The sequence below is a fragment of the Danio rerio genome, chromosome 4 (assembly GCF_049306965.1).
Source record: "Danio rerio strain Tuebingen ecotype United States chromosome 4, GRCz12tu, whole genome shotgun sequence".
Taxonomy (NCBI): domain Eukaryota; kingdom Metazoa; phylum Chordata; class Actinopteri; order Cypriniformes; family Danionidae; genus Danio; species Danio rerio.
Window position 1 is genome coordinate 66,289,139 of NC_133179.1, and position 23,043 is coordinate 66,312,181.

The 23,043-nt window shown below is 35.3% G+C and overlaps 2 protein-coding genes, 1 long non-coding RNA gene and 1 pseudogene across 11 annotated transcripts in view; 3 read left to right on the forward strand and 1 right to left on the reverse strand.

The window, feature by feature from the left end:
• Nucleotides 1–23,043, forward strand: part of zgc:174696 — a 107,331-nt gene that overhangs the window by 79,057 nt on the left and 5,231 nt on the right. For 2 of the 5 annotated variants that reach the window (XR_012401440.1, XM_068219522.2), the window contains exons 1-2: nt 17,412–17,699; nt 18,721–18,870. The exons of 1 other annotated variant lie outside the window; for it this stretch is intronic. Coding sequence is in view for 2 of the 4 variants with exons in the window: in XM_068219522.2 (XP_068075623.1) it covers nt 18,786–18,870 (85 nt within the window). In the remaining 2 variants the exon portion in view is untranslated. Of the gene's footprint in view, nt 1–17,411; nt 17,700–18,720; nt 18,871–23,043 lie in introns of those variants that run through there. 2 more of the 5 variants (XR_012401439.1, NM_001114884.2) reach the window with 2 other exon arrangements.
• Nucleotides 1,137–1,423, forward strand: wu:fa10h04 (annotated as a pseudogene). Its single transcript, NR_023324.1, is given in 1 exon segment — nt 1,137–1,423. The product of NR_023324.1 is annotated as a wu:fa10h04 (transcript).
• LOC110437815 (uncharacterized) lies at nt 1,137–13,557 on the reverse strand. Of its 4 annotated transcripts, XM_073948863.1 has the most exons (4): nt 11,706–11,746; nt 11,482–11,545; nt 10,794–10,943; nt 1,137–3,278 (listed from the first exon to the last, which is right to left on the reverse strand). In XM_073948863.1, exon 4 carries the CDS (start codon nt 3,235–3,237, stop codon nt 2,041–2,043), a length of 1,197 nt encoding a protein of 398 aa, XP_073804964.1. In that variant the 5' UTR covers nt 3,238–3,278; nt 10,794–10,943; nt 11,482–11,545; nt 11,706–11,746; the 3' UTR covers nt 1,137–2,040. The 4 variants fall into 4 exon arrangements, with proteins under 4 accessions (XP_073804964.1, XP_073804962.1, XP_073804963.1 ...); XM_073948861.1 differs by lacking the exons at nt 11,482–11,545; nt 11,706–11,746 and adding an exon at nt 13,408–13,557; XM_073948862.1 differs by lacking the exon at nt 11,482–11,545.
• On the forward strand, nt 5,093–8,289 carry LOC101886247 (uncharacterized). The gene is made up of 5 exons (XR_224176.6): nt 5,093–5,142; nt 5,895–6,012; nt 6,587–6,624; nt 6,715–6,794; nt 7,063–8,289. It is a non-coding gene; the product is annotated as an uncharacterized lncRNA (long non-coding RNA).

Genomic DNA, 23,043 nt, shown 5'->3' on the forward strand with positions numbered 1-23,043 from the left:
GGCTTGAACCACCAACCTTTCAGTTAACAGCAAAACGTACTAACCGATTGCGCCACAGAGACTTAGTGAAAGGTCTCCTACAGTGGGAGAAACGCTGAACTTTGTCCACCAGGTGGCTCTGTTGTGCGTAATTTTTACACATTTTTGTATCTAGTTAAGTCTGGTTTCTAATGATAAAGAAATTTTCATTTTGTTGTAACTGTAGAGGAAAAAAGTGTTTTCCTATACATTTTAAATTGATAATTTCTCAAAGTGTAAAATTATAAGAGATTATGTGTGTAATTGTGTATAAATTGTCAAATTTACCAAATGTAATTACATCAATTATTAAGAAAATAATTCATTCGACCTCACAATGCTGCTCTGTATTGATGAGGGGGTGGAATGTGCAGTAAAGCCAAAAGACAACGTGTTTGTGTTAAATTGTCTTCTGCAGGACTAAATAAAGTGGAGGAAAGCAGCGCTTGGTGTCATTTGAAGTTATTGAGTGAAAAGCAGATCAGTTACAAATGGTAATACACAGGTCTGTGCTTATAAACATATAATGTACTGCTGTACAGTAACGTGTCATTTGTTTGTTTCGGTTGTCTTCATTTTAATGGTTTTTAATTTGTTTTTTAATTCGTGGGTCTTTCTGGGGACGCGCTGCGACTACTAGCCCGACAGTGGAAACGCAACATAATTTTGGCCTCATTACTCATCTCCCGGGCGATTGGCCCGGCCCGATAAAAGCCCTGGCTCGCACTGGCCCGATAGTGGAAATGCGGCTACTGGCACTTCCCCGCCAACACTTCAAGAACTGTACTCTTCCAGAGTGAGTAAAAGGGCTCGCAAAATCACCCTGGATGCCTCATTTGATGTTTGATAAGTAAATTAATAAACAATTCGGAAGTGTGGAATGTGCACAAATATGGTTATCGGTTCATAATAGGTTGAAACACATTGTTAGATTTTGCTGTATTTGGCTTAACCGTTCTTGCATGTCTTGTCAATGTATAGAATGTTATGTGTTGGTTTCATTTGAGGATTGAACCCAGTTTCTTGGACTCAAAGCTGGGGCTTGTCCCAGCTGAGCTAACTCCTCAACATATGAACCCAAGAGCACAAAATTAAAAAGGGAACTTGAGGCGTTTAGCTTCAGAAACAACTGATCTTTATTTGAAAAATAGAATACAAAGTACAACAGAAATGACGGAAGCAGAGCTTCCAGTGAACAGGCAAAACAAATCTGACACAAGGGTAAAAAAAACAACAACAACAACAACAACAATAAAAATAAAGTGTCACTTAGCTTCTCAAGAGAATCGGGCGAGCACTGGGCAGAAATGGCTCAAGACTGAACACACTAGCTTTTTACACACAAACTTTTATAGGGCAAAACACAGGTGTTGCTAATCTAGCTTGAGTGGTGGCACAATGTAGATGGGAAGAGGAGTAATACAGCTTAATTAATTTTTACATAGATGACTTCAATACATAAAATAAGTAAGCTGACCAAAACTCTTACGGGGAGAAGACTTTATCGAAGACAATGAATAGTGCAGTTCCTCAGCAGCGATGTTAACTCGTTGGTAACTTAACCCAAAGTGAGACATTACTTTATAACAAAGGATGTAACCCTCGAAGATCAGCCTACTTCTTTGGTTGGGTCACAACTCTTGAGTTCCTGTAGGTCATTTGGTTCACACCTTTTCAGATGCAGATACTTGTTTGCATATGAAACAAGTCATACAATCTATCAACATATAGTTATTTTGGGTTCTTGCAGCCCTGCAGGTGTTCAAAGGGTTTCATCTTCAGAAAACTTGATATGTATTCAAAAGTTCACACTTGTCCTGGTAAGAAACTCTGGTTATTTATAGTGAGTCAGGAATCATCTGATTGGTAAATCATGTGTTGGCTAATGCAGGACCAGCCGTAGACAATCATAAGCATGTGATCCTCTCAAAAGTAGTATAAATAAACTTCACTTGAATGAACAGCCAAACTACATGAAAAAGCTGCTGTTTTGAATATACCCGTGTTTGTGTGGACAAGGCCTCAATTTTGGGGACTCTGCTCTCCATTGTGAAGCTTTAGGTGAGTGTTGAGGCTTCTTTTACGTTTAAAGCCCTTTCCACACTCACTGCATCTAAAAGGGTCCTCTCCTGTGTTAATCTTCCTGATGTGTTTCCTGATGGATTCTTTGCGTGTGAGACTCTTTTCACACTGATCACATGTCAACACTATGGTTCCAGTGTGACCATCCATGAGGTTCTTGAGGCTAGCTTTGGTTGTGAAGCGCTTTCCACACTGAGTACATGCAAACGGCTTCTCTCCAGTGTGAGTTCTCATGTGGTGTTTGAGTGAGCTTTTATGTGGGAAAGTTTTCCCACACTCTGTGCATCTGTAAGGTTTCTCTCCAGTATGAATACTCATGTGGTTGTCAAGACTTGTTTTTTGAGTAAACCTTTTCCCACACTGTGTGCATGTGTGAGGTTTTTTTCCAGTGTGAATCCTCATGTGGATGTTAAGGTCATGTTTTTGAGAAAAACGTTTCCCACAGTGTGTGCAAATAAAACTTCTGTCTCCAGTGTGTGTTCTCATGTGGACTTCAAGGGTGCAATTTTGTTTAAAACTCTTTCCACACTGGATGCAAGAGTACGGCCTCTCCCCAGTATGAATTCTCATGTGCACTGCAAAATTTCCTGATTGGTAGAAGCTTTTTCCACACTGTTGGCATGTATACGCCCTCTCTCCAGTGTGAATTCTCATGTGCACCGCAAAGTTTCCTGGATGATAGAAGCTTTTTTCACACTGTTGGCATGTGTACGGCCTCTCTCCAGTGTGAATTCTCATGTGGGTTGTAAAGCCTTGTTTATAAGTAAAACTCTTTCCACACTGTTCGCAGGTGTAAGGCCTCTCCTTCGTGTGAACTCTCATGTGAACATCAAGGTTTGCCTTTTGAGTGAAACTCTTTCCACACTGTTTACAACTGAAAGGCTTCTCTCCAGTGTGAATTCTCATGTGGTTTTTAAAGCCTTGTATGTGACCAAAACTCTTTCCACACTGTTCGCAGGTGTAAGGTTTCTCCCTAGTGTGAACATCAAGGTTTGACTTTTGACTAAAACTCTTTCTACTCTGTTTACTGCCGAAATTACACGCAGATTTGGATTTCCGAGGTCTTCCACGTGATGAAGTTTTTTTAGTTAGTGTAGGTTTTTCATCAGTCGTTATTTCTTGGAGTTTCTCTTCCATTTCATTCTGTTCATGAGCTTATTCTTTCAACACCATCAGGTCTTAAAAAAACAAAAAAAAAAAACGTTAACTTTAGTACGAAGACACAAAGTGACAAGCAAAAGATGGATGTTTCATCCAGATATAAAAATGAGCTTACCATTTACTCTGCGTCATGTGGTTTTAAACATTTCCTTTCTTATGGAACACAAAGTAAGCCAGAATTTTTTTCACAATATCTTCTTTTGTGTTCAACAGAATCAAGAAACTCAAAGGTTTAAAACCACATGTAAACATGAGAGTAAAATGGTATCCCTTTAAAGAGTTCCTTTTATGAGCCTTTTTTTACAAGATGTAAAATAAGTCTTTGGTGTTCTCAGAATGCGTCTGAGGTTTTAGTTCAAAATCAGATTATATACCTTGAAGAAAATATAATTTTGGCGGTCAGAGGAAAACCAAGCTCTTTTTGTGCCTGTGGCTTTAAATTCAGATGATCAAATGCACTCGCTCTAGATTATTCATGTTGTGTTCCCTCATATGCATCTTTCACTGGATTTAAACATTTGTAACTTGCTTGGAAGACCTGATTGAGACAAATACTGCATGTTCATAGCAAGTACACATAACTTACGCCTATATTTCTGAGTTTGAATTATTGTAGATAAATTATGTTATATAACAAATGTTTCCCAGTACTGGGTTGCAGTTGGAAGGGCATTCACAGTTTAAAATAAATGCTGGAGAAGTTAGTTGTTCATTCCGCTGTTGCGACCCCTAATGAATAAAGGGACTAAGCCGAAGGAAAATGAATGAGTGAGCACATGCAAATGCTTAATGCCATGTTTGCTGTAAACTGGAGTGATGATGAGATGGCAAGATGACATACTTTACTACTTCATTTCATTTATTTCAAAAGTTTACACTTAACGAGCCTAGGGCTCCCATTTGCAAGACGAAAGGGGAGTTCTCGAGAACTCTTCTGTAGTAGCTAATGAACAGAAAGTTATTGTTCTTAAGAGATGACTACTTACTAGGAGTATGTCTATGGTGCCGATTTGGATTAGTCAAGTAACTTAAGTTGCATGTTTTTAGCCAGTGGAAAGAAAACCCATGTGAGCACCGGGAGAATGTGTAAACTCTGCACAGAAACGTCATGAGGCAACAGTGCTAACCACTGGGAAATCGTGCCACCCTTCTAGGAAAGGAGGAGTAGGGGTGGAAGGGGGATTCTCTAAACGAAGATGGCTGTGACATGGAACTCAGGTTATTTATAGTGGTTTAGGAATTGTCTGATTGGTGAATCATAAATTGAGTAATGCGAAACCAGCTGCAAGCAATCATAAGCATGTGATCCTCGAGATTAGTTTATAAATAAACTTCACTTGTACTTGTCTTTGTGCATGACCTGATGCTTAGATAAAAACCTACATAAAGACATTTAGATAAGACATTAAGATATTTTATATACCCGACAAGATGCAGAAATGCCATCTAAAAAAGTTAACTACAGTTTGTCCCATCAGGGACAGTGACAACGTAAATATACAAATAATAATGTTAACCCGGGGGTTTGTGACCTACACACGGCTTTCAGAGTGCATCTCAGTTACAGAGAACACTCAAAAAAATGAACTTTCCCTATTGTTAGTTTTACTATACCCATCCTTGTTCACATTACATAAAACATAAAAGTAATTAAATTTACACAAGTTAACTATGTTATTTCTACAAAAATTGAGTACTGTAGGCTTTACCTAATAAGGGTTTGACTGGACAACTTAACATTGAGGAGTAAATCGCAAAACCCTCTTAAGTTTGGATATTTGCGGATACCGTAGCTTACCTATGGGTGGAGCACCGGAACAGAACAGAAGGCAGACGAACGTGCAAAGCACATTGAGGAGGAGAAGATGGTGGCTTTTTCAGGTAAGAGTATTTTATAACTCTTTACTGTTAAATATCGCTAGGAAAAGTGTTCACAGAATGATGTTATTTTATGTTATCAGTGTATTTCAGAGTCTTTTGAGCTTTAGCATTTTTAGCTAGCTCTACTGACTTGTGTTTCTCAAGGAAAGCATTTGGCAGTGCAAAGACTGCAAAATAACTGTCACGACTAGATTAGAGCATAGATATTATAGTTGTGTTTTTATGCACTTATTCCGAGTTTCTCTGTAGATTTAAAACATGGAATGTGCTACACAGCCATCTTAACTGTAGATAGAGGTAAAGTTGGTTTTATATTTGCACATTCGGTCATTTAGAAGTCTCTATTGTTTACCATTTTACTTTGAGTTATTCGATCAGAATTACCATGCAAGTATAACTTGAAAACAAAATTAACACTGTTTATTTGACTGTGAAAAATGTTGTACTTTGATAGTCATTGGCTGCAAATATGATTTCACTATTTAGGGTTTGCAAATAATACTTTTATGAAATTTTATTATTATTAAGTCTGAATGTGCAAATATAAAACCAACTTTACCTCTGTCCAAGCAAATGAGAACACTGGGTTACATCCAAATGTAACACTAGCCAAGTTCAAATGCCATGTGTGTTCTTGCAGCAATATAGAGTCAGAAATATTTTTAGTAACATGCATAACCACCTAAGAAACAGTGATACAGTGCCTTGTATGAAAGCTATCTTTACTATAATCTTGTGTCTTAAATCTACAGATTGCTGCTGAATTCAGTTGAATCACTTCTGTCCCACTAATTCAAACATGTCAAAACTGGATAGTTACTCCAGCAAGCTGGCCAGCATCTCCCGTAGAGAAGGAGGAATTGCATAGAGGTAAAGTTGGCTTTATATTCGCACATTCGGACTTTCCCCTTAATAATATAATTTCATAAAAGTATTATTTGCAAACTCTAAATAGCAAAATCATATTAGCAGTAAATTTCTATCAAAGTACAAAATTGTTCACAGTCAAATAAATAGTGCTAGTGTTGTTTTCAAGTCATACTCCCATGCTAATTCTGTTCGAATATTCAATTTAACATGGTGAACAATATAGAGACTGCTAAATGAACAAATGTGCGAATATAAAACCAACTTTACCTCTATAGGAATCGCAGATAGAGATAACATTGGTTTTATATTCGCACATTCGATCATTTAGCAGTCTCTATATTGTTTACCATGTTACATTGAATATTCGATCAGAATTATCATGCATGTATGACTTCTAAACAACATTAACACAGGTCTAATTCAATCTGAACAATGTTGTACTTTGATAGTCATTTAATGCTAATATAATTTCCCTATTTAGAATTAGCAAAGAATACTTTTTCTGAAATTCTCCTTAATAATATAATGTCTTTATATCCAAGTATAAAACCAACTTTATCTTTATGAATTGCAGGGCATAATATTTGGAAAGTGATGGCTACCATTGATGAGGTTTGTTAACTGTATTTCATGATGCTTGTAAATAATTTCCACTTTAGTATGGTGTTTTTTCATTGTTTATACTTAATGTCTCTTCTACAGAATGATGGAGAGCTTGCATTCTCGGAGCATTTTCTCTGTATCTTAATGAAGATTATGAAAACCTCATGAAGAAGTATACTGTAAGTGTTTTCAAGCACTGAATGTTTAAAGTGCCACCACATAAATTCACATAATATAATCAAGGAATATCAATACACAAAGTATATTTAACTTGGGGTTATCAAAAGTACAGACTAACCCTAACAAACACAGTAAAGTTGTTTTGTAAGTCACTGCAGGTGCGTTATGTAAAAGATTGAGGAATGGACAGTTGATACAAAATTTACAATCTGTATTTTTGATGGAATTAAACTGACTTAACAGTGGTACTGTTTTTGTGTTTTATAGGACACAGGCTTTGAAAACTCTGAGAGAGAGAGAGACATGGCCAATACTCTCATTTATAATCTACATCGTCAGACCTGAAGGTGCAGAAACCTGTGACCCACCATCAGGTGTTGGACTGATTGTTGAGGGAGTAAAAGTGCTTCAGAACCTTGGCGATGTCACCAAGACTTGTGCTCTTCTTTTGGGAGTAATATACAGCTTGAGTTTTAGTTATCCTTCAGACCTGAAATACACCCGAGTTTTTTCCAGAAAGTGTTGCTGGGACTTGAAGAACTCAAGAGCAAACTTGGCTGAATCAGTACATCATTCTGGACAAATGAAAGAAATAGAGGAAGAAGCTTTTTTGTGACATTTAAATTGTTTTATGGTTTTAAAATTAATGTGATGTTATCTTTGTTGATGGCACCAAAGTTTTAAATGAAGTTCTGCAACTTTAAATGGCTAAATGGTTTGGTTATTTACAAAGATTAGAGGTCAGTTTTAATCTTTTCTTTACTAATGGCTCGAACGATTTCAGATATCCAAAATTGAACCCTGTAGCAGTTTGTGTCATGCTGCCTGCCTTAAACTTTGCTTTTCGTTTTCCAAGTAAAATGTATTATTTGCAGTTGCATATAGTAAAATAACATTTTGGTCAATAATAAACTTTTTTTTTTTCGTGTTTTTTTCTGTCTTTTTGAAACTAAATGTTATTTTGGTGGGGGTTGTCATAAAGAGGCCAGTTGTATATTTTAACAATCGCTTAAACATTTTAAAATATCAGCAATGTTGCATTTCATGACAGTATTGAAATAAAATGTCCTTACACATTTTCTTTTGAAAATTCTTATTACAATATTTGAAGGAAGTAGCACATTGTAAGAATGTTCACTATTGACCAAAGTGTTTTTAAAAAAAAAAATCCTCTTCAAACTGCTATTTCAACTGTTTGTGGATGTTTACAAAAATCGAGGCCAGTTTGAATGTTACTTTAACTATTCTTTGTAAAGATCAGAAATAGAGTTTAGCAGTATTTTAACATTCCATGTATTTAATTTTTCAAATTAAGATTATTTCAAATTCTTAAAGCCAGTTACACTTTGAAAGACCTTGTAAATGTTTACTGTAAATCCTTTGTTTTTGTGTATTTGTTTCAAAGGACCTGTGAAATTGAAATTATTTTATGGATTTTAGGTGTTGTATGTTGCAAAACCTTGCAAAAAAATAAATTAATTTTGTTTCTAAAAATGTTTCATTATTTAGGTTTTACACTTGTAGAGCACATACTTTAAAAGTGAATAAAAAAGAAAAGAAAGTGTTCACCTTACATATTGAAAGTTCATAATTTTTACATAACATTACTAAGTAAAATATACATATAACTAAAATGTAATAATGACACATCTAAATTGGGTTGTAGGTACTAAGAATTATTTTGTAAACTTTACCTGAATTTCTTTTGTTCATTCAACTATATTGTTACTTGTAGAAACTACTTAACACAGTTACGTGGAACCACTTGACACTCTTTTTTTTATGTAAGTCCAACAAATCATTTTTTTGAGTGAAGTGCAGAGGTTTTTTTCTCTTATATGACCTGCAGTATCAAACATTTTACTGTCATTAAACACACTGTCTTTCTCCCCTGCGTGTGTGTTTGTTTGTCCTCTGTCAGAAGCGCGTGCACAAAAGGCAACTCCCTTTTTTATTCAAAACCTGCCTATTTTACCTCCACCGACACTCCCACCCAAACAGAGCAAGAAACACCCACTTTCCTGACTTTTTCCAAACTAGAGGTATGCAAACATCCTGCTGAAACGGGGGGTTTTATGGCCCTTTAAAGTTACTAGTGACTCGAACAAGCATGGCTGGTTCAAGTAGCAGCTCCAGCGATGGAGAAATGATTATTGTTCACAGAGCAATAAGCAGCTCCACGTTGATATCGACTCTGGGCATTTTCTTCAATGTGCGCTCGCATTGACAGTTTTGAGCTTGAGCGCCTCCAAGGGCTGTTTACTGTAACTTCAGCAGCTCCGTGCACATGAACAAAAGTGCCAACCTGATTAGTGAAGTTTTTAACGCAGCGCATCAAATTAAAAAAAAAAAAAAACGAGCATGAGGCGTTTCTTTAAAAATTATTATTTTTTTTTTTATGCCTGGCGATTTGCGTGTGGTGTGCACCATCACATTGATGCCCTTTATATAGTCACAAGGTGTTAAATGTCGACAGAAAACGCAAAAAACATCTTGGTGTGCGTGGGTCTTTACACTGTTTTCAGGATCTAAAAATTCATTCTGTAAAAAAAGTCTCAAGCAAAACGATTCCAAGGCGCCGGCTGGTACGTAAAGAATATGGTCAATACTGACGAACTTCACACTCAAATGTTTGCATATCATCAGCATGCTGTAATCCATTTCTTAAACTGCAAAAGTCATTTTTAAACTAGTTTGTTGGCCTGTTGTAGTTAGTGCAATGCTAAACGTTATTCCACTATAATTTGTTTTGTCTCATGTCGTCCCACAAAATCGTCATATAATTTAGAATACTGTAGTTCAATGTTTTAAAATAATAAATATTTTTTGTGTCCATTTTATCCAGCATATTTAAAATTAAAGCATCTACATTTTCTGACATACTTTAAACCAGGGTTAACATTTTTGACTCAAGAAGAGTTAAAGTATAAGGAATTTTTCAAATACCCCAGATGGAAAAGGGTTTTATTTGCTCTATATATAATTATGTTATATATAAAAATAAATAAATACATTTAATAATACAATAATAAATTAATATAAAAACACAGTATTTTATATATTTCTTAGCAAAAAAAAAAAAATTATATTGTGTAAAAACAAGCTTTACCTGTATCCGTACACTTTTCAACCTAAACTTTTTTAAAATGTAAAAAATAATAAAAAAAATAAACAAAGGTTTTAAATGTTTTAAAAACTATAATTAACTAAATCTTTGCACAATAATCTGTCCAGGTCGATGTCCTCAGCAGTAAATACAAGGAGCACATTTATGCAAATATTATTGTAAGGAAAATAATTAAACCATTATGATAAACCGAGTTAAAATGACAATTTTGAATAAAAAGTTTTATTGAGATGGATTGCTGGTGATTGAATGGGTTTTGGCCAGATTGGGTAGCAAAACATTAACAAAGGAAAATTAGGACTTGTTTAAAAAGACTTAAGACCTACAACACAATATTTCAGTAAATTTAAGAGTTTTTAAGGCATTTTTAGATTTAGATTTAGGAATTTAAGACATTTTAAGACCCTGCGAAACACTCTGTTTAAACACAATAGCCCTGGTAATTAGTTATTATAATAATGATTTAATTCTAACTCTAGCCAAAACTATCACTGTAATAGCAGATATCTTCTATGAGAATACTGTAGGTCAAATAGTGTCAGCTCAGTTAAACTTTTTTAATTGATTGTTTTTATTTATTTTATATAGTACTAGTGCTCTAGGATGCTTAACAAACAGTAGGAGAACAAGAAAAGCAATAACCTTAAGAAGGTAGAGAAAATAGGAGACTAATAATACATAAAATAATGACAAAAAACATGAGAACAAGTAACGAAAGAAACTCATTCTGTCTTTTAATGAGTGCTTTTGTGCATTTAAGAGAACTAGGCAGCACACTCAGGGCTGCAAGATGGATTTAGTATTCTTATTATTAAAATATATCTGAATGAGGATCAGATGACTGCGTCGGTCTTTGAGAATAAAAGTCAACCTGTTTGTTCCTGCAGATCTTCCTGTTTGACTGTGAATGTTTCTTCAATCTTCAGGTCTTCACTTTCTACTTTAATAAATGCCATCTTTATAACAGTGTGGAGATCAGTCGCTTCAGCAGGAGTTTTTCTCTGAGTTTGGACACTTTATCCTGTTTAAAATGAACAAAACAGAAATAACAGAAATAAGATAACTTCTCTTCAACACTTGCTTCAAATGAGCAGATTAAAGCTAGTACTTTATTTCTTACATATATTGATGTAAATTTAGAATGGACTAACATTAAATTAGACCTTCATTAAAACACTTATTACACAGTTACATCTCTGTAACTTTTTTGAAACTTTATTCAGGTATGTTCTTAATCGTGTTGTTTGTTTCATTTACTTTATTGTCTGCTTACAGCAACGTGTAAATAGAGGTAAAATTGGTTTTATATTCGCAAATTCTGACTTTCCCCTTAATAATATAATTTCATAAAAAGTATTATTTGCAAGCTCTGAATAGTGAAATCATATTAGCAGCCAATGACTATCAAAGTACAACATTGTTCACAGTCAAATAAATAGTGCTAATGTTGTTTTCAAGTTATACTTGCATGCTAATTCAGATCTAATATTCAAAGTAACATGGTAAACAATATAGAGACTTCTAAATGAACGAATGTGTGAATAGAAAACCAACTTTACCTCTATAGGTGTAGCACTTTTTTGCACAAGACAAATTTCCTCTCAGGGACAAAGTTTATCCTATCTTTATTCAAACAACAGATCTCATTACTGTGAGTGAAATAGTACTTAGTTGTATAAAATGTTAAAATAATATTGTCAACAGCAGGTACATAATTTAGCACTTAATTAAAAAAAAACCTTAATCAATCGTTTTATATAAGGGTAAACGCTTTAAAGCAAACCTTTCTCCAGTTAAATCACAGCGCGGGAGCGGCGCATGCTTGTGACGTCACACACCACGCCAAAATAAAAGTCTTTTTTTTGCCACTTACTGTTGCAGTCATGACTTATTGACACATTTCTCCCTCCACTTTCTGACATACACAGACACACGTATTTGGAGTTAATCAAATCCTCTACTCTAAACATTTTAAGACAATTTAAAAAACGTGTTTAATCACTAAGTCGAAGTGTTTAAAGCAGAAAATCTCAACGGTCTAAAATGTATAACAAATAATCTGATGGGTGTTTTAAGCTGAAACTTTACAGACGTAAAAGACTTAAATTATGAAAGGGAGGTAAAATAGGTGCCCTTCAAGTAAAAACTATTCATTACTACTACATGTTTTAACTAGTCATTCCTTATTATATATATATATATATATATATATATATATATATATATATATATATATATATATATATATATATATATATATATATATTCTCTGCGTTTGGACACTTTATCCTGTAAAAATTAACAAAGCAATAAAAATGTCCTGTTTAAAATAAATAAAACAATGAACAGACACAAAATAACTTCTTTTCAACACTTGCTTTAACAGTTTCTTTATATGAGAGTAATTAACAAAAATAAATCAGGTAAGTGCGAGCAAGAAACAATAGCAACAAATAAGCTGATTAAAACAAGTAACATTATTCTATTTCTATTATATAGTGATGTATATTTAGAATAGAATGACATCATGCAATTTAACAAATTAAACCTTCATTAAAACACTTATTACACACTTAAATGTTGCTTTATTTAAACTTTAACAAATGTTGTTAATTATTTTGTTTGTTTTATTTATTTAATTGTCTGCTTACAGCAACGTTGTAGCACTCTTTTGCACAAGACAAGAATTTCTTCTCGGGGACAAATAAAGTCTTATTCAAACAATAGACCTTATTGTGAGTAAAATACTACTTCTTTGTATAAAGGGTTAAAATAATATTGTCAACAGCAGGTACATCTAGCATTATATGAACAACCTGAAATTTTAATCAGTTGGTTTACATTGGTGTAAAAGCTTTAAAACAAACCTTTCTCCAGTTGAATCCCAGTGCGGGTTTTTTGTTTAGCTTTTTCCCCTACTTACTCTTTGTCATGAATTATTGATACATTTTCCACTTTATACTTTATCTGCTTTCTGTTTTGTATTTGTAAGACCATCAATCTTTATGTTAATTGAAAAAAATAAAAATTTTTCAAAAATCCCCCCCCCCCAGATCTTCACCTTCAGGTAGGTTGGTACGAGGTTGCATTTTCTTTAAACGATTGCATTTCTTTATCCATAGCTTTAACTCATTCACTTGCATTCAACTGATGTTGCCACCTCTTTGTATGTTTGAATGGGGAAACATCAAATTCTCCAAAACTGCCTGCCAGGTTCCAACTTATATATGTAATAGGTTGAAACTTAACTAGGTTAACTTAGGTTGAAACTGGGCTACAGTCCATTTGTCAGGATAAAAACAATATTCATAACCAAATAAACAAACAAACAAAAAACTAAATAAATAGTTGTATAGAAGCTTTTAAAAATGACTGAAGAACTTTAATTCAATGTTGAACAGTGCATCCACACATGTTTAGATTTTACATTTTATAATGTTAGCAATCAGATATTTTTAAGAGTAAATTCAGAATGTGCAACTCACCTTTCCAGTCTTCAATGAATATGTGGGATGAGAAATGGCCTCAGTGGGCTTTTCTTTGTAGGTTGTTGTTGGTAATGATCCCAATGTAGGAATCAACAATCGTAGTTTGTCATCCAAAGTTGTTCTCTTTACTTAGCAAAATAAGCCAATGACGTTTCTGTTAGGAACCCAGAATATATAGATACAACCCTGCTGAGCTACAGGATCTGGAATGTGTTTGGATAAGACTCAATTGGCCCCCATTAATGCTGGTATAAAGATGCAAATGAGCAGTGGAGAGCAGTGAAGACTCAAGACACATACCGTGGGGGATGGAAAGTTCAGTAGCTTTACAAACCAGTTTTACAGAGAAATAATGATGTATTGGGAAAATAAGTTGACTTTAGCCATCTTCATTTGATTTGTTGCTTTTGTTTTATTGACCTTATTCTAAAACGCGGAAGTGTGCCTGTTTTCGCGATTGTCTTAGAACTTCCGATTCAGTCGCATATGGGAGAAATGACTAGGAATAATAAACGGCAGAAAATGGCCAAACTACTTGCTCAACAAACAAATGTTTGCATGACTACACAGACCAAGAAGCATAATATAATAAGAAAATATTAAATTGCAACATCAAGCAGCGTAACGAGCAGTTGTTAACGTCAAAAAATGAATGGAAGTGAATGTGACCGGAAGTCGCGAGACAAAAAGATTCAAATGGCAGCGCCCGCTCGACAGCTGAGAATAAGGTGAATAGGACTATTGATGGAAGCTTATTTTTTAGTTTGGCTGCTGCATGTTGTTGATAATATTGACACACTTATGTTGAGGTATTTTGATTTGAAAGACATTTCAATTTATTTTTTCCCAAGCCTGGTTAAAAGGTAATGCAAGAGTTGTGTGTTGTTTTTGTAGAAGCTTCTCAGAGTTGCTTGGCTGAAGTCTTTGTGTAAAGATGCAAATGACCATTGAAGACTCAAGCCACACTGATGTCTCAATACATACAGCTACATTCACTTATATAATAGTCATGTAAGTCTTATATTATTATACAGTGATATATTATCATTTTTTAAAAGAAACAATTTCTGAACTTCACATTGAGGTTTTATTTGTCAAGTTTAGTCAATATATTGAAATGAGCTATCTATTAGCATTTTTTTTGTCATTTATTTATCACTGAACTTGTTCTTTATGTGAGTTTAGAGTCCTTTATTTCTCTTAAAGCACATGCAGCTCTTTACTGGTTTCTGTAAGACAGTCAACACACTCTTAACAGGTCAATTATTTCTTTCCAAAAATGTCTTCACATTTTAACAATCAAAATGTAACTTGTTTCTGTGCCAATTTTGTTTTCTTTCCTTCGTTTTTTAGTTGAACAGAACATGCGTGAGCAGCTCAGCTCTCTCGAAAACCTCTTATTCACCTGGTATGTAACAAAGATGTTTTCCCCTCTGATTATCACTTGTGTTTGTGCATACAAATATGCATAGATATTCACAAGAGAATATAAAAGATACTCTGTGACAAAACCTTTTTTTCTTTTAACACAGTAAAGCGATCACATACTGTCGATTATTTGCTACTTTTGGTCTTTGTAGATAATTGTTTGTACATTAATCACAAATGGATGAGACACTCTGTAACTTCAAACTCATTTGTGTTAATTTCAGGTGCTGTGAAATGTTATGTATAATCTGCAGAGGCAATCAGGTGTGAGTAAAGTGCCATATATCTGATCCTGTCCTCCAGCATCTTTTTTGCTTCAAATTTAAGTTTTTTAAACTAGGTTGGGTTTATTTGATTTTGTCAACTTCCGGAGCTTTATCTCTTTACCTTGAGAAGGAGGGAAAATGCACTCACTCTGTGAAATTCTGAAATCAAATTGAAAATAGCCTAATAGACAAAGGAATCAATGCAGTCGAGTCAATGCGCAAAAATCACAACACTTTAAAGGTTCAACCAACAAGTAACACAAACAAATCAAGAAAGCAACTTCTAGTCAGGAACTTCCACAGCACAGCAGCTTCTAAATGCACCCACTCTGCCTAGTAGCAGCTGGACAGAGGTAATCTGAAAGCAAGTTGCCGTGTCCACACTAGTTTGTGCTTTTGAAATTCTGTTGTATGATGCTGTAGAACGGGACGGGATAAAACAATAGGATTAGAGGTTGATAAAAGTGAGCGATTGCTCCATATTGAAGTTTTTTGTACAGAGAGGTCATGTTTTGATCTTTTATAGGTCTCATGCAATCACGTGATGCGATTTTAAGCTGTGGTCTTACCCTTGTGGAGTCCAATATTAAATCTGTCATGCATCTATATATTTATAATTAGAAAATAATTACATCACAAGTTAAATTATTGAATGGGCAGTTTATACAGAGTAATTCAGGCTGGTTAACCTGCTCCACCTACAGCAACTACACCATTTCTCAGAATAATTTTTTACCATGGTGTGTTTAAAGTGGTGGACATCACATACAGCAACAACTGCACTTACTCCTGTAACTTGTTTGCAACAATGAAATTTCAATATCTGTGTCACATATTCATTTAAATAAATGGATCATCGTCATGTGCAGTCGTATTTATTAATAGCTGCATGATAGGCCACACCATTAACTGAATAGGACTGTTTTACATATAAGAAACCGGTTGACGAGTATAGCTGCTCGTTCCAATACCAACTTGATAGCCTAAAGCATATTACATGAACAAGACCTGCCTTACATCTCTTAAGACAAATAAGAATAGGTGTCTATAACAATACATGCTTGATTGCCCAGATCAATACAATTGCTACATCTGAATGGTGCCTTTTCACACATTTTAAAAATAACAACCATTTTTAAGCATAGTTATTCACCAATACCAGTTTAATACCTTAAATAATTATATATGTGAGACGTCACAGTGGGTAGCACGATCGCCTCACAGCAAGAAGGTTGCTGTTTCGACCTTCAGCTATGTCAGTTGGCGTTTCTGTGTGGAGGTTGCATGTTCTCCCCTTGTTCGCATGATGTTTCCTCCGGATGGTCTGGTTTCCTCAAAGTCAATAGACATGCGGTATCCATGCAGTGCATGTGAATGAGTGTATGTGCTTGTTTCCCAGTAACGGGTTGCAGCTGAAAGGGCATCCGCTGCGTAAAGCATGTGCTGGATAAGTTGGCGGTTCATTCCACTATGGCGACCCCTGATTAATAAAGGGACTAAGCCGTAAAGAAAATGAATGAATATATGAGTAATATCACACGAGGAGCAGTACTATCAGTTTTTGTATTTCTATTTGTTGTTATGGCCTGTTGTTATTTCAATAAAAAAATGTATAAATTAATTTTAATAAGCAGTGCGATGTAGCGGTTTATCAGCAGTGGTGGCAGGCGTGTGTTAAAGTGTACACTAGGCACTTGTGAACAATTGTCCCTCTACCTGTTGTTTCAATCTCCTGAGAACTTTGCTCATCTTCAGAATGCGAATGAAGACACTTTAGATAAAGTCAGAGAGCTCCCTCATCTGTCATTGACAGCAAGAGTCCCGGTGCTCAAAGTCCAGAAAAGGAACCAAAAACATTGTCAAAACCTGTGACTTGACTTTAGTGGTTCAATTGTAATTGAGTTCCAAGAACATTTTGTTTGCAAGAAAATGTTGAAAAAAGCAGCCATGTCCAAAGTAGGAACTGTTGAAGCATATAGTGGCTGTTTTTGCTCCTGTATTCTATTCATTTGCATTCAGCAGAAGAAACTCGAACAGGTTTGGATCAAGTAGAGAATGAGTAAATGTCAGAATTGTAATTTTTGTGCGAACTACCCCTTTATTGCTTCTGAAAGTAAAGGTAAATTAAATATTATTACTGAAGATATTGCTAAAAATGGCAGGAAACGTGGAACACAGATAATAAGAGACAACGATTCATATGAAAAAAGTGAAAAACATGGGAGAAATGTATGAATAAGTCATAACTGCAACAGTGAGTGGCAAAAAAAAGCTAAACAAAAGACCTTTATTTTGGCGCGTGACGTCATCAGGCGGCGCCGCTTCAGCGCTGTGATTCAACTGGAGAAAGGTTTGTTTTAAAACAATTACAGATATAAACCGATTTAACTAAAGTTTCAGTTTTTTTTATCTGATGCTACATTATGTACCCGCTGTTGGAACTATTATTTTAACCATCTATACAGCGTAGTACTATTTTATTCTCAGTAACCGAGGGCTAGGGTGTAAAATGTGTTTTAAAGCAGTGTTTCCCAAACGTTTCTGCCCGCGACCCCCAAAACAATGATGCCAGTGACCTGTGACCCCCAAACAGAGGTAAAGTAGGTTTTATATTCGCACATTCAGACTTCCCCCTTAATGATATAATTTCATAACAGTATTATTTGCAAACTCTAAAGAGTGAAATCATATTAGCAGCCAATGACTATCAAAGTACAACATTGTTTACAGTCAAATAAACAGTGTTAATGTTGTTTTCAAGTTACACTTGCATGCTAATTCTGATCGAATATTCAAAGTAACATGGTGTACAATATAGAGACTTCTAAATAAACAAATGTGTGAATATAAAACCAACTTTACCTCTATCTATATTGCTTACTATGTTACTTTAAATTTTCGATCGGAATAAGCATGCAAGTGTGAATTGAAAACAACATTAACATTGTTTATTTGACTGTGAACAATGACAACAATTGATAGTCACATATGATTTCACTATTTAGAGCTTGCGAATAATACTTTTATGAAATTATATTATTAAGGGTAAAGTTCGAATGTGCAAATATAAAACCAATAAATACAGAAACCTTGCATGCAATGGTGCACGCACACCAATAGAATCAGGTCTATTCTTCGTTTAATTTTTTAAATGTATGTGAGTGCTGTAAATGTGCCAGAAAGTTTGACCTGGTATTCTTAAATCAAACTGCTGCATCTGTGTCTTTAATATAATGTAATTACCTCAGGGCTCGCAATCCAATAGAACTAGTAACTATAAGCTACAATAGTAACTAAATATAGTATATAGTAACTATAAACCTTTTTCAGTAGGTTATGGAAAAACAATGGTAATTCTTATGGTTTGCTAAAAATAAATAGATTTTTGGAAATCACCAGGCAACCCCCTTCATTGTCCCGCAACCCCTCAGGGGGTCCCGACCCTCACTTTAAGAACCACTGTTTTAAAGAAATGTTTTACCTGATTTCTTTTTGTTAATTACTCTCATTAATAGAAACTGTTGAAGCAAGTGTTAAAGAGAAGTTATTTTGTTTCTATTCATTGTTTTATTTATTTTAAACAGAACATTTTTATTGTTTTGTTCATTTTAAATAGGATAAAGTGTCCAAACGCAGAGAAAAACTCCTGCTGAAGCGACTGATCTCCACACTGTTATAAAGATGACGTTTATTAAAGAGGAGAGTGAAGATGTGAAGATTGAAGAAACATTCACAGTCAAACAGGAAGATCCACAGGAACAAACAGGTTGATTTTCATTCTCAAACACGAACTTAGTCATCTGATCCTCATTCAGATATATTTTAATAATAAGAATACTAAATTAAATCCATCTTGCAGCTCTGAGTGTGCTGCCTAGTTCTCCTAAATGCACATAAGCACTCATTGAAAGACAGGAATGAGTTTCTTTCATCACTTGTTCTCTTGTCTTTTGTCATTATTTTATGTATTATTAGTCCATTTTCTCTACCTTCTTAAGGTTATTGCTTTTCTTGTTCTTTTACTGTTTGTAAAGCGTCCATGAACACTGGCGCTATATAAAATAAATTAAAACAATAAATCAATAAAAGGTTTAACTGAGCTGATGATATTTGACCTACAGTATTCTCATAGAAGACTTAACATTTTAGGCTTTAAACATTTTCATTCATAATGGTCTTAAAAATGTCATAAAAACAGATCCCCTGGTCCTAAGTATGTCAAAAAAATGTGGATGCCCCCAATATTAAACATGCTGAGTGAAATGGACACTAAAATAGTTGTTATAAAATATTGTACAGTCTCAGAATATTGACCATATTCTTCATGCACCAACAGGCATCGCCATTGGAATCTTTTTGCTTGAGAAAATTTTTTTTTAAGAATAAATTTTTAGATCCTAAATATCAGTGTTATGCTGCTTAGGCAGGGGACGATAACCATTTTCAAGGTTTACCGCAGTTTGGAATAGTCAAGGTTTTAAAACCGCCAACATTTTCTGCTGCACCGTTCCTACAGTATATGTAAGGTTTTTTTATGTTTTAAGTTTTTTAGGACAACAGTATCTCCAGCAGAAAAGATATCCAAAGATGCTGTTTTAAATCGTAAAGAAATCTGTGATTCATTTGAATGATTTAGCCTGACATGTTTACTGCTCCAAAATACTTTAAAAGTTTCTCAGAAGAAAATATATTTTAGGTTATCATACCTTCAGAATCTTAAACTGGTCCATGCCTAATGCTGCTTAATGTTGCAAAGTCTTATTTTCTCATTTCATTATTTTTCTTTGTATGTGTAGTCATGAACACATCTGTATGTAGAGCAAGGAGTGTGTCTGTTTTCTGCCATTCATTATTTCTGGTCATTTCCCTAATAGGCAACTGAAGTTCTAAAACAAAAGCATGAGATTAGGTCACAACTATGACATGATTGACAATTGTTGCTGTTTGTCATTGTGCTCTGTTAATCCTGAGAGCTGATGCTGAGTAGTTTTAGGGCTTTTCACACTTCAAATTGTTAACCCTGAGGCCCCGTTTACACTTGTGCGTTTTAGTTTGAAAACGCATAAGTTTTGCTACGGTTACGCCATCCGTCCACACTACGCCGGAGTTCTCGAGCGCCGAAAACGGAGCTTTTTGAAAACGCTGGAGAGGCCGTTTTCATTCTGAAACGCTGCTGCTCCGTCTCAGTGTGGATGGGGAAAGACGGAGACATCTGAAAACGGAGGCGGGGCTGCAAACGTTCACCTATCTGATTGGGGCTTTTCCTCAATATTAAGTAGCCCACACACAGTTCAGTCTAGCATCCTCTTCTTGTAAGTTAAGACTTCGCAAGTTTGATCAAGGCTGCAGTCTCCCCCTTCTCAGTTTGATATGGAAAACATACCGAGGACACGGGTAAATCTTCAAAGGGAACAGTGTACTTTATAACTTCATTCACATCACCCTGGCTACGTTGTTTCACTTTCTCAACAATAAAATGTAAACATGATTTAAGGAACTGCCTATTTTCTTTTTAATATTAGCAACTTAACAGACAGCAGAAATGTTGAGGCGCCGTGCTGCATATATGAGCGTCATCTTCACTGTGTGGATATTAATAACAAAACTGAGCCGATAACAACTGCCTCCTTTCAATTTCAGTGAAATTACGAAACACACCCTCTCTTTTGCTGAATATCAGTTTTAATAATCGATAATTATAAAAGTATAACATACAATAAGTTTATACATTGTAGGAAATAAAGGCAAGCGATCAGTCAATGTACCTGGATTAATCATTAACTTATCTTTGCGTTTAACCAAAACATGTTACCCGTGAACAAGTAACTTAATAGATTCCAATGACCAAAGTCAGGGAATTGGCCTATGTCGTTAGATAAAGACAAAAACATGAATGAAATATCACGTTTAGCAAATATAGTGAGATTAGATCCAGCGGGAGATGCTTGATGAGCAGTCCGACAAGCAGAGCTCTCATCTGGGTAGAAATGCTGGAGCGCTTGCCCGAGAGTGTGTGTGTGGTCACGTGATGTGCGTTTTCAGCGTTTTGGTGTGGACGGAGAGCTGTTCAGAAACACTGGGTAAAACGCGAGTGTGGACGCGGATCGTTTTCATTCTACAACGCCGTTTTAAAACTAAACTAATAACTAGTTTAAACGGGGCCTGAGTCATTTTATTCCTGGATGAAGAGAATCTGGGTTATCTGTAATCACGTTCCACAATGATCATGCTATACCAGGGGCCTGTTCCATAAACCAAGCTTAGAGAAAATGCCAGGCTTATTTTGGTAAGTCAGGTTTATTAATGGCGGATTCAGTTTCATAAATCAAATTTACGATAGTTCAAACTCAGTTACTCTGGCAACCAGGGCTGGACTGGACAAAAAATCGGCCCTGGCATTTTGGGCCAGATCGGCCCACTACATTCATTCAAAATGCTATCTATCTGTACATGTCAAATATTTTTATCAACTCCTGTTTTATAAAACACAAAAGCCATATATATGAAATAAATAAATACATACATTAATATCAATTTAATTCTGTATAGTGTCCATAAAGATATTTGTTCAGTTCTAAAAAACACACTGTTCATTCATTTATTTTCCTTCGCATTAGTCCCTTATTTATCAGGGGTTGCCGCAGCGAAAGGAAACTGCCAACTATTCCAGCATGTTTTATGCAGCAGATGCCTTTCCAGCCACAACCCAATATTGGAAATCACCCATACACACTCATTCACTCACACACGTACACTACAGCCAATTTAGCTTATTCAAAACATTATTCACTCAGCCTATATTCGATAATAAACATAAAAAAAACTGCCTGCTAATGCATGGGTAAATCTTCAAAGGGAACCGTGTACTTTATAACCTTATTTAATCTCATCCTGCTTGCTGTTTCACTATCTAAACAATGAAAACATAATATAAGGAAAATTTGTTTCATTTTGATATTATGATTAACAGACACCAAACAGCCTCGTGAAGCTGCATATTTTTATGACCATCATCTTTACTCTGCATATTTGTAACAAAACAGGGCTTAAATATAACTGCCTCCTTTCATTTTCATTAAAAAGAACAAACTTTAACCTGTCTCTTTTGCAGAATATCAGTTTTAATAATCAATAATGGCCATTATAACAGTATAATGTACATTAAATTTAAACAATAAAGGTAAGCAGTCAGTCAATGTGCAGAATCAGTGTATGTGGTTACATAAATTAATATATTAGCTTATCTTTGCACTCAGCCAAAACAGTTAACTGAGAACAAGTGATTCAAAAGACATAAGAGTTGTTAGATAAACAACAAGATGAATTCAATATCACGTTTAACAACTATAGTGAGATGGGATCCAGCAGATGAACTGTGTGACATCCACTATGCTCTCACCTGGGGTATATGCACACCCGCTGGACTACTGGCTGCAGCTCTGGGCAGAGTGTGTGTGGTCACGTGATTTGCGTTTTAGCCGTGTACTAGAATGAACAGAGAACTTTTCAGAACCGCTAAATGAAATGGCGGTGTGTTTCCCGCGATTTCTCTGCTCCTCCCTTCCGTTTCTTCTGTCTGATTCTCGACTATTTTGACAAATACACACAGACGATACATGCTCACAAAGAGTCCAAAATAGGAGTTTGTGATTGGGCCAGCCCAATGTCAATACAGAAAGGCCAATGGGCTGCAGAGTGTCGCAAGCGCCGGCCCGGTCTGTCTGTCGTGGAAAAAAAACGTCTTACTTTCAAAGAGTCACAGATCACAGCAGCGTCAATTAATAAGGCAGAATAAAATGATAGGCTGCTAAGCCTTTTATGGGCCGATCAGATCATAAGATGATGATCAGCCCGGCCCAAAAAGTACGTCAGCCCAGCGGGAAACTGCCTGGTCTGCCAGATGGCCAGTCCGCCCCTGAACTTAAAGAAACATTAGAGC